Source organism: Engystomops pustulosus, chromosome 11 (assembly GCF_040894005.1).
Source record: "Engystomops pustulosus chromosome 11, aEngPut4.maternal, whole genome shotgun sequence".
NCBI lineage: Eukaryota > Metazoa > Chordata > Amphibia > Anura > Leptodactylidae > Engystomops > Engystomops pustulosus.
This window is the reverse complement of record NC_092421.1, coordinates 17,399,008-17,411,027: the sequence shown is the minus strand read 5'-3', so window position 1 is coordinate 17,411,027 and position 12,020 is coordinate 17,399,008. Positions and strand designations below refer to the sequence as shown.

General features: G+C 36.8%; 1 protein-coding gene and 1 long non-coding RNA gene across 3 annotated transcripts in view; one reads left to right on the top strand and one right to left on the bottom strand.

Moving 5' to 3' along the window:
• LOC140106608 (uncharacterized) overlaps nt 1-12,020 on the top strand; it is a 136,462-nt gene that overhangs the window by 51,143 nt on the left and 73,299 nt on the right. The gene's annotated exons all lie outside the window — the stretch shown is intronic.
• Nucleotides 3,683-12,020, bottom strand: part of PCDH15 (protocadherin related 15) — a 934,666-nt gene continuing 926,328 nt past the window's right edge. The window contains exons 36-38 of the mRNA XM_072131129.1: nt 10,684-10,819; nt 8,867-10,255; nt 3,683-6,215 (exon numbers count right to left, since the gene is read on the bottom strand). Coding sequence (XP_071987230.1) covers nt 5,670-6,215; nt 8,867-10,255; nt 10,684-10,819 — 2,071 coding nt within the window. The 3' untranslated portion in view covers nt 3,683-5,669. The remainder of the gene's footprint in view (nt 6,216-8,866; nt 10,256-10,683; nt 10,820-12,020) is intronic.

The window sequence follows — 12,020 nt, the reverse complement described above, 5'->3', positions numbered from 1 at the left end:
CCCACTGTGTAGTCTGATGCTGCAGTCATATTCCCTTTTATTTTCTTGTATTTTGTTATACTGTACATCTGCTATGCTATCAAGAAGCAGACGATGGCATGAAAAAAGTATAATGGCCGGATCAGCCTACGGAGGGTTTGTTAGTCTATTACCATAGAAACATGTTATTCGCTTTAGAAATTTTTTTTTTAGAAAATGACCATTCCCAGAGTTGCATAATTTTCAATTTAGACCGAATAAAATTGGTCATATACTGTAGGTCGACATTCCTGTTTATGTCACAGTTTATTGTTTTTCTGCTGCCACCTGTGCACTCTTATGTATATTTAGAGGAAAAATAAATGTAGTAAATAGATTATTCCCATTGGATTTTACTTCCAAATATGTCTATAAGGGCAGTAGTGGACCTATGTGTAACACCCCCTAGAGGAAGAGACGGCGAAACGCGCGTCGGGGTGCTGTGGCGGTGGTCGGAGTTACTACTTTTAACAATTTTTGGCTACATACTACACCCTGGTGAGTAATATGATTGGTTACAGCCTGATTTTGTATACTGCTTTTGTGTCTGATATCTTTGATGTATTTAACATGTATTGCATTATTTGAGACCACCGCCATACCTTTTGTGGTTTTTATGTGTGTTTTTTAACCGTATGTTTTTGATGGCCGATTAAATAAAGTTGTATATTGGATTTACGGATTGAGTATGAAATTACATGATTTATCATCTATTTAGTTACTTTGGTATCCTATATATTTCCATTGGTATTGTAGACCTATGTGTAAGGCCCATACATTGACAATGACTTGTTCTCAATTACAGATAAGTAAACCACTAGGGAAAATGAGGAAGTTTTTCTCATTATAAATATGAGCTCACACCGAGGTTTTAGGAAGTATTCAGTGTTTTCTGAATCATCGGAAAAGCAGCAATTGCAATTAATAGATCTAAATCTTAGCTCCATTTCAGTCTGAAAGTCCAATAGATGCTCTTACTCAATGAGTTCCTTCCATACATAATTGTGGTTATAGAGACAATAGCTAATCACCAGGACAAAAGTCTTTAGAAAAATAGCTATAAGTGGGCTGTCCGAAGCATCACATGTGTACAATCTCACAAATAAGGGAATAAAATCAGCAAGGTAAGATATATGCTCAACTATAGTTATTCTACCGATGGTACAACATGGATGCAGAGCGATATCCTTCAATAATTGGAGAAGCAATCCAAGGGGAACACTGAGTGGTGCACAGAAAAAATTAGAAATATATCCCCTTCATTCAGACAAGTGCCAGAAGATGATTTCTGAATGGTGATATATTTCTATTTATTTCCGTAATCACAAGGACAGGCATAGAAATTTCAACAAATTACAATTTATATGAAATATTTTTATACAGTGATGTAAAACCATTTTATGGAGTTCCTCCTGGTCTACCATGTGACCTCCAAACTACATTGCAATTCGATCATAACATTTCGTCTCAATGGGTGGTCTTATGAAGATAGTCCCTGCCCATATATACCTCTCTCCTATGAAACCAGATTAAAGGGGTTGTCCGAGAGCTATGAAAATTAACTAAAGGTGGCCGGAGGCGCCTGCTTAAAAAAATAAAGAACTACTTACCTTCCGGTGCCCTGTGGGTGCCTCGCGCTGCTGTCGCTCTGGTCCGGGCGCCATGTAAACAAACATGGCCGCCGGAGCAGCGCTGGACTCCGCTTCTGACCGTGTTTGTTTACATGGCACCCGGACCAGAGCATCAGCAGCACGGGACACAGGAGGGCGCCGGAAGGTAAGTAGTTCTTTATTTTTTTAAGTGGCCCCCCTTAAATTAAATTAGTTAAATTTAGTTAATTTTCATAACTCTCGGACAACCCCTTTAAGGAGAGATGCTAGATTTAATTATCCACATCCATTTCATACCATTCTGATAATAAATATGATTTTGTTTTCTTTAAAATAATTATCTTTATTTGAGAAAAAGTTCCATAAAATTTTTAGCTTTACAAAAGAATTGCTTGGCTTATTGATAAGGCCTCGACATACTGGGGTTTATTAACCTGTTAATCACAGGTTCTTCACAGTACTCTATAATCTCAGGAAATAACTCAACCATTAGTGCACAAGGACTCTTAAGGCCACAACATGTCGGCAAAAACGTAATTTCTTCAATTTGGTTTTGATATTGTTTACATTTTAAGGACTATTTTAATGTGACTTGTAGATAACGGATGACACCAGTAAATTACCGTAATGTAGATATTCATTCCTCTTAACAATCTACATTATTATCCTTTTTTTTTGTAATCCCATAAATGTGTCTATTTTAAGTGGTCTTGTGAACTGCAAATACACAGATTTAACATATACACATTATACTAGCGGCCACATGACTTACAGACGACCCCTAGTTACAAACGGACCTCAGGATGTTGGTAATTTACTGTACTTTAGTCCTAGGCTACAGTGATCGGCTGTAAAAGTTATCAAAGACGTCTGCAATTAAGCTTTATTGTTAATTCTGGTTCTTATGACAACCCAAAATTTTTAAAATCCAATTGTCACTGAGACCAAAAAATATTTTTGGCTGGGGTTACAATTATAAAATATACAGTTCCGACTTGCATACAAATTCAACTTAAGAGCAAACCTACAAAACGTATCTTGTACGTAACCTGTTGTAACTGAGCTCTCTGGTCACTGGTCACAAACAAAAACAATTGTATAATTCAGGGCAATAGGCTTAGAGTTAAACATTGGGCAGACCGGTGCAATTTATGATGCCTTTTTTTTTTGCTTTAATTTAGTTGTTTCTATACAAGAATTTGCACACATTTTGATGTGTGTATTATGATTCTCCCAACCAAACTGATAAAAGTGCAGATTAAGTCCTTCCGTTTTCTGATTATGAAATTTTCTTATATATTTTTTATCCCTTCTTGTTCAAGCAGTTGGACCTCAGCTATTGGACACTAATCCTTTATCCTGTGTATATTTCCATACATATTTCATACTCCGAATTGGGTACAACTTGAGGAACTCCACCATGCTGCTGTTGTTGGATATCTGGGGGCAATTTAGAGTATCATGAGACAAGTCCCACTGTAAAACGTTGCTGTCTAACCAACAGCTATTGACAACAGTGGCATAATTTATCCCATCCAATGCAGTCTAATTTAAAAAAAAAATCACAGGTCTGAGTAACTTGCCCTGTGTATCTTTTCTCTACAGCATATCAATTGACATTAAAGGAGTATTCTCATCTGGGCACTTACATTCAGTTTAATTAATCTGCCATATGTAAACATTTCTCCAACTGGATGTTATTAAAAAAAAATGTTCCTGTGTGAAGATAATTTCTCATAAATGTAGTCGTATGGTCCCTTAGAAACGAGATGGCTTCCCGGATACGGCCACCTCTGATGGATTGAGTGCACATATAAAATGTCCGGGAGTTACTGCATGTCGCACAGCCATCCAGTGGTAATGATCGCTGAATCCTGGTGGTTTTACAGGACTCTATAGCACATGGCCACCGCTGCCAGAGTATGACGTGGTCGTATCTGAGGAAGCTATCTCGTTTCTAAGGGACAACATGGCAAAATTTATGAGGAATTATCTTCACACAGGAACATTTTTTTAATTAACATCCAATTGAAGAAATGTTTACATATGGAAAATGAATTTAATTAAATGTAGATGCCGAGATGGGAATATCCCTTTAATATTGTGGATTTCAAACTCTGCAATGCAAAGATTAGTCTTCTGGGGTTACAGGTAAATCTGCAGTTGCAAAAAACACCGCCATTCATGGGGCAACGGAAAATGCTGCAGAACGTCGCTACTGAAATTCCATCGTACTTTCTATATGTTATCTTGGGGAAATGGGTCAAAAGTATAACCAGGTTGTTGTTCTGACTGCAGCACAGCTGTCACATGTTTAAGATCATGCCAATCCGCTTAAAGGGGTATTCTCAAGTTTCTTGTACCCAGAATAACAAAATAACGCATTCTCTAATTCAATGTGAAATGCTGTATTTTTGTTAATAACAAATATAAGTCCAACCTGTCTCTATCTGTCCAACCCTGTAACTTCTGACTTGGGGCCGGGGAAGCAGTCTTGGATTTCTGTGTGATGGACGTGCTGCTCCCCACTCTAGCCCCGCACCCTGCAGTCCAGGATGAAGCTCACACTGACACAGAGACTGTGTTCCTGCCGGCAGCAGCGTGAGGAGAACAACATGCTACAGACAGATAAGTTCTTTATCTGGGGAGGCACAGCATATCTAATGTGTTGTGGAATAGCAGAGATGAAGGAGACCTGACTGTCATTGTGTGTGCATCTTATGGATCTAATCATCACTGATCTGTCTCCTCTCTCTTTCTATGTGTCATATACCAGTACATTGTTCAGATGCTAAATGAAATTTTATATAAACCTGTACCCTGATCATCTATCCACAAAAAATTAAAGATACACATAGATTTATGTTCTATCTTGATTGAACAGGCTTTCTTATCACCTAACAAAACATTCTGTATCAGATACATGGTTCACATCTGAATTGAGTGAAGACGTAAAGATAAATCAACTACCACAGCTAATCATTGTTTGAATTTAGATGCAAACATAAATAACTGTTAACTTTTTGTCTTCAATTCCCGTTAAAAATGGGACATTTATCCAGGGCATTGGGTACAAATCATGTCCAAAACCAAATGGCTTATATTGAAACTGAACAAAAAAGTGATTTCAGCACGGTTGATAAGTCCCTGAGATTGATTCATGCTGTTTGACTCGTGGATTTAGTAACCAACCATAACATATGAATAATCATGTTTCTTTCAGTGTTTACAAAGAAAATATTATTTTTTAGAGACTCTTCCCTATTTTTAACAAATGGAAGCTAGTAAAATATCATGCCCAAGGCCAAATTTCATCTTCCAGGACACCTGTAGGGGCTACAATTGTCACTTTTAAGCAGAACTTCAATACATAGCTGTGTGCTCTGCTACTGAAGGCGGTGCATTAGAGAGAATTAGCGATATCTGATATGTCTGCAATACCTAGATCAGTCATGAAATAGATTGCTGGATCATACTGAAAGCTCGTATTCATCATAAGTTTTCTTCACTATTGTTAAAAACTAAAAAGAACACAAATGAAGGAAATGCTGTTTCTAAAATAACCACATTATAAAAAGTTATCCCAACCTGTTCTGAACATGCACAATGACATTGGACAGGAATTATTTGTTCAAATTCTGGTCTGTAAGCACTGTTTTTATACTGCCATCTCTTTTGTAGAGCAAAAAATGTATTTTTCTTTTTTTTTTTTTTAGTGCGCTGTATAAAAAAAAAGTTAGAAGCCACACGTACATGGTTTTAGGCAAGAAATATAGCAACAAATAAAAAAAAAATACAGTAAAAACTGAATTTTATAAAACAAAAAGCTGCAGACTCCTTATCATAATATTACACAAAATTGGTTTAACCTACTGAATTAATAGTTAAGAAAATGTTTGCTGGGAACTAATCGGTTAAAAGTGCAAATTGGTTGTATTACTGTAAAAAGTCATGTAATTTATGTGCACAATACAAGATTTTTTTTATTGTGATCATAAAAAGTGCAGTCTGTTATAAATCAAATTAGTGGTTAAAAAAATGTCATAGTTTTGTCATTGGTATGTGAAGATTATTCCACGGTCCCATCCAGAGCTCTTCTTCATCTGACGGAGTCTGGTCACTGTGGAATTCCAATGGCTCTTTGATGTCTTCATTATCCACAACTGATTCTTGTTCATCTGTGCTTTTTAATTTATTGTCCCCAGTCTTTGTTATTATATTTTTGGTCAGGCCAGTGCTAGAGGCCATTGATATACTAGAAGGCCTAGTGTTAAGTTTGATAGAGGCTCCTTTAGATAATGTGTTCAGCTGTATGTTTTCCTCGTGCGTGACTCCAAGCTTTTCTAGTTTTTTAAAGTGCTTCCCAAGCCTTGAAGGTGATGACATTTTTAAATTATTTGTTAGGCAAGAACGCCTGGTTCTAACAACCGACCCGTTTTGGGCTATGTAAATATTCCCATTGACGTTGTTTTGAATGTTCGGCTGGTTCAGACGATTTCGTTGGCATTCAGGAGCACTGTCCTCTCCAGTTGAGCTAGTTTCATATTCTCGATCCACTGCTAATTTTATTCGCTTTTTTCTGGCCAACTGTAAGACAAAAGAAAAAAAGAATGCTAGTAATGTAATACCAAAATGTATATGTTGAAATTCAGATTTATTTTAAGAAAAACTTTTTGAAAAATGGAATGTCCAATGAAAAAGGGCATGTCCGCAAACATTGGTAGCGTATCCTTCTAAGGGCAGACAAAAATTGCAATCTCTGCCTAATATGTTGAAGTTGGTAAATGGGTAACATATCACTAGGATGTGCCAATAATGACTTTTGCACCAAAATTCTGCTTTTGCCACTTTGTGTTCCGAAGACATTAGCAAACTTACTTTCCAGGCCAATTTGTTGGTCCATCATAATGGCTTTCCTTGAGGCCACCTGGGAAAATCCAAATATTTCCATTTAGGAGATGGCTACTTGATTTTAGCAGTTGATGGCCAGACTCTTAACAATAAGAAGTTATGTCCAAGGGGACCTACCAAGGGGAGCACGCCAAAGGGTCTGCAACCAATGTGTGTGCCGAAACAGCCTCTTTAACATGTACTAAATACTTTCCAATTCCGGAAAGAAAAGATAGTAAAAGATAAGAGTGAAAATGCAGAATTTAATAACTCACAACTTCACTCTATTCATAGAGCACAGAAGTTGATTGCTGATGAGTTGCTTAAAATGTATCATTATTAAATCAGATGCAATCAGTTAAGACTCTGCAATATATGTAATTATAATTATTAATTTCCTGATATTTACATAATTACACACAGAAAAACCAAGAGTCTTATCTAAACTTCACAGGCTCATCATTAACAATGTGTTGTACTAGTTAACAGTAGATGAAATAATCCAATGAACGCATGAGAGTTCATTGTTTAATTTTTGGTATTTTTTTTGTATGTATATGAGTTTTAATTAGAATCATTACACCGATAAGTACAAGATTTTAATTATGCTTAATTTTGTTTATAGTGCTTTAGAATTTAATTAATAATGTCTTAATTTATTCAAATGGAATGCCTGCACATTTGGCATCTTGAAAGCAACAAACAGAATAAATCTATTTCACATGATATTACAAATTTTGAAATCTAATAATGATTTGTAAAGACCTATTGGAAATTAATTTCCGGGCTCTTATATTATGTGCTGGATCCTGAAAAGGAATTCTAGCAGATAAAGCGTAAATATTGAATAAAGTAACAATATTTTCATTTAGCATTCTTCATGGCTCTATTGATAAGTAAACCTTACTGCTCTTCTCTATATGCTTAAAATCTATGTGATGAAACACACAGACATACAGTATGGCTGAATGATGATTGCTCTTCAACCCCTGGCCAATCACATCCATGGCTAGTAGGTAGGGGTGTCAGATTGGTTGCATAGCCACAAATCCGGAAATATGTCCCGGTCTTGCAATAAGCAACCGAACCCCATACCTGAGCAATCCCGCTCATCTCTGCTAAATTTTGTGGGTTGTAAGTTTATCTTTCATTATTTGCATGCAGTATATGTAATATTTAAAGTGGTCAAACATGATCACTTGAATTGACTTTGCACAAGGCTACTTTGTACAGATTTATAAATTTTGTGTACATTTTTTGCAGATTTTTTTAAGTATCTATTCCAGACCATTATATTGTTTAATTGTAGACAAATTCCAGTATAAATGTAAGAAAAGTAAAGTGGTTAAAGACTTGGAAGAGTAGCATCCTCCACTCCACACAAAACGTAAGCTGAACAGCAATAAGTGTCACGCTTGAACAACTCATGCCTTCCAAAGTATGGGGTCAAAACAAGCAAGGCTTCCATCAGATTCATGCAGCTTACAGGTTAGAAGGAAATGCTCTGAATCTTCAATGGTGTGGAAAATAAGTAGATTAAAGGAGCTGAAACAGAGCTTTAGAGCAGTGAACTGTTTGGTTATGAAGTGGAAAAGAACAGATAAGGAGAGTATAGAACAGAATAGAACCAAATTTTGCAATCTTCTGCCCCAGATACATGTATTTATCAGAAAGTCAAATGACATAGAATGCAGATCTAAGTCATTATAAAATAAATATCTTCATAAAATGTACTTGATATTTTGTATAATTGAATTAGTGATTTCTCTATAAAATACATGTTGAGTATGAACAAGTAAGATCATAGACTGATCTTTTCTAAGGTAATGGAACACCAATTTTCTGCACAAGCCTTTTATCTTAAAACACTGACCTAGGAGAGCAGTGTATTGGTGCGTTTCCTGGAACCCAGGACCAGGGCATCATCCCTCCATAGCCACTAAGTAACAGGTAGTAGTATGCACTACTCTTACTATTAGATGTTATCATCAAAGCACATCCAAGTTATCCAAAGGAAATGATACAGCCCCAGAAAATAGTCCACAGTAAAGATAAACAAGGAACAAGAAATAGATTTCTAAAATAGATAAGATACAGATTGTATGATCCTTTGGAGAAAGAAGTAACTAATATCATAGTAAGGTTTAGGATTGAAAAGTACTGAAGTTATCTAAATAAACTAAACTGACCACACTGTAAAATGAGAAGGACGACCAGCAAGAAAGTTTTTTTTTTTTCCCCTTAGGACAGATTCACACAGATGCACTGCAACCAAAAGTACCTGGTGTTTCTACCTACTGTTGAAGTTAAAATGATGTAGAGTCCCCAGCAGCTTCAGAATCGGCAGCTTCAGAGTCAGAAACTGCAGAATCAGATCCATGCCCGGTATCATGTGAATCTGACTGATCAGAAGATGCTTTTTTACTTGAGTTGTGTGTTTCAGAATCTTGGGAAACTTGAGAAACCTCATCTTGGCTGACTGCAGAGGTATTACTTTGACCACCAAGAGATGAACTTTCTTGGCTAACATCATCATTCTCTTCTTCCTCACTTTCTGGGGTACTCCTGCTACGACTTTTTTCACTCTTTGATGCAGATGCTTCACTTACATCATCATCTTCATCCTCTTCACTGCCAGCAATACTTGATTTACTAGCATAATCCTTTTCATCCTCTTCTTCTGATTGGTCCTCTTCAGAGCCTTCTTCGATAGTGCTTTGTATTTCACTGCCTGTTATTGATATTTTAGACCTGTAGCTTGACTTTGAACTCTCCTTTCCACTTCCTCCTTCGGATTCTTCACTTGGTTCTTCTGATTTTTTGTCAGAACTTCTCAAAGATGTTTTTGAGTCTTCCTCTGAAGCTGATACTTCACCATGAGAACTGGATTTTTCATCCTCATCTTCAGACTCTTCCTCTTCAGATTCCTGCTTGCTATCTACTGATTTAGAAATGGACCGTGACTCATCTTCTGACTCTAAGGTTTCATCTCTCTCTTCATCTGAATCCACTGTGCTTTCATTTGCTTCATCGTGATCTAAGGTCACTTTCAAGTAATCTTTATCCACATGAGATGTAGAGGTGCTGCTTCTTTGAGATGTTTGATCTGATTTTAATGATGATTTGTCTTCCTCCTCCTCTTCTGAATCTCCACTTTCTTCAGATTCGCTGTCTGCTGTTACACTAATTGAAATTCCAGATTTACTCTCATCCCTTTCAGATTCACTGACCTCTGAATCTTCCTCGTCCTCCTCTTTTCCACTTCCAACAGTTGAAGTTTTGGTCGATGAAGCTATTGACTTTCGACGAGGGTGGAGCTTCCTAGCCATGTTAATACGTTGCAAGGCTCGATCTAGTTTTTTTGAAACTGAATCAGTTGATTTTTTGAAATAACTTCCTTTGATTACAACACTGTCGTCACCTTCTGCTTGACGTGCAGAGACTAACTTGGCGTATGTTGAGTCTTTTCCGGTTCCCTTCACTTTCTGGAGGATCATTGGGAATATTCTAGCTTTTTTCCAAGGAGAATGATGAGTACCTTCTGCAGTCTCGCTGGCTTTTTGAGCACTTACTGCTACTCGGCTTAACTGCATAACTGCTTTTAGTTTTTTCCTTCCTTGAGTGGTCCTAACTACTTGCATGCTACCTCTGGGCGGCCCAGACCTGCCTCCTATACTTCCTCTGCTTGGAACCTGCCCTCGACCTCTCCTCGAAGGGGGTCTGCCACGCATTCTTCCCTGTAATTATGGAAATTCATTGTAATTAACACCATGTGAATATCAAATGATGGGATTTAACTTCTGCCTTTCACTGCTTGTTTGTTTTATGCAGAGTTTGTTTACATAATTCTAATAAATGCAAAAGTGTAAAAAGTTAAACGAAAGTATATACATAAAACAGTGGGGGTTTAATAATACCTAGGAATACAAGATGTTGACCTTGCCTTGATTTGATTTTATGTACTGATAAGGAATTAGGAAAAATTGCTGCTAAACTGTCATATTTGGCCAGAGTATGTAGTTGTTGTTTCTTTGTTTTTCTCTGGCGAAGCTTCCCTTGTGACTTTTCACCTTAATGTTTATAAAGTTGCATCAGCAATATTACAACCCAAAAACAAAGTTTACTTAATAAACAAATTATTGACTTTTTTAATGTATATACTTACATCTCCCTCTGCTGTAGGTCCATGTGGACTGTAGTAATAGCCGCCATCATTCTCAACAACAACTTCTCCATATTCTTCATACATGCCAGACGGTGATAGTAATCTGCGTCTACTTCCGTATTGTGGCAGTTCATACCTGGCAAATAATATCCTTTTACATCAGTAATGTTTCACTTTATTGTACTTTTAGAATATAATCCTGACATAACAATCCACACCTGATGATTATTTTAAAAGGTCTTGTTGTTATATTAGTATATTTACATTGATTATGATCAGTTAGGACCCAATAAGTCAACCATAGCTATATAAAACAAACAATATAAATATATTTAACTTTTCCATAGCTATTGAATATCGTTTTGACTATTTACACAATTATCTCTTAATTTCCTACCCGATCAATTAAGTTTTACCATATCTGCAGTAATATTAAATTTTTGTTATTAACAGTATGAAAACTATACATTTTATTTACATTGTATGCATCTTTTACAAAGTCAGGTAAAGGTTACTTTAATATAAAATTTAAGAGTAACTTGACAAGCATGATCAATTAAATTCTTTGTCTCAGAGCTTAAAGGGGCTGCACCATTAAATACATTTATTGCTCATCAATGTTTGATAACTGGGATTCAGACTGCTGGGATCACTAGCAATTCTCATACCCCTGACTCTACCTGCGCTTAGTAGAACTTACATGACTTTTTTTCTATATTACAAGACCAGTTCAGACACTGGCACTTCTTTCCAGCAAGCAGCAGTGTTCAGAGATTTGCTCTACAATTTACAGACAGATATGGTATTTATAGCTAGGCTGACTGTGTGTTTCATTGATGAGGTGAGCTAGCAGAACTGAGAGTGTAATTGTGTTTTATATCCATCTCATGGATCTCCTCATCTCTGATCAGTCTCATCTCTTTTTATATGTATCAGATACTAGTAGAATGTTCAGAAGCTAAATAAAAGTGTAGATAAACCCTTTACTATGACAATCTAAACACATTGTCAGCACACAGAATTTTATAGCACAGAGGAATCATGCAGTGTCGTATGGGGGACGTATATCTGGCCAGCTAAATAGGCGGCTACAGCGCCAGGGCTAGTTAAGGTGAGCACAGCGAATGATCACTATACCATGCTATGGCCGCAAAAAAGATAGAACACGCTCTATTTTTGGCCTTAAGAATAGCCATGCAGAATTTTTTTCTATAGAGAGGAGAGGGGTGAGCAGCGCTCACCTTTTTTCCTCTCCAACAAGTCCGATGTGTGCCCATCCGGCTACGGCCAGGTGGGCAAACGTTCGAGTGATTGCAGCCTTGAAATCACAAAAGCTT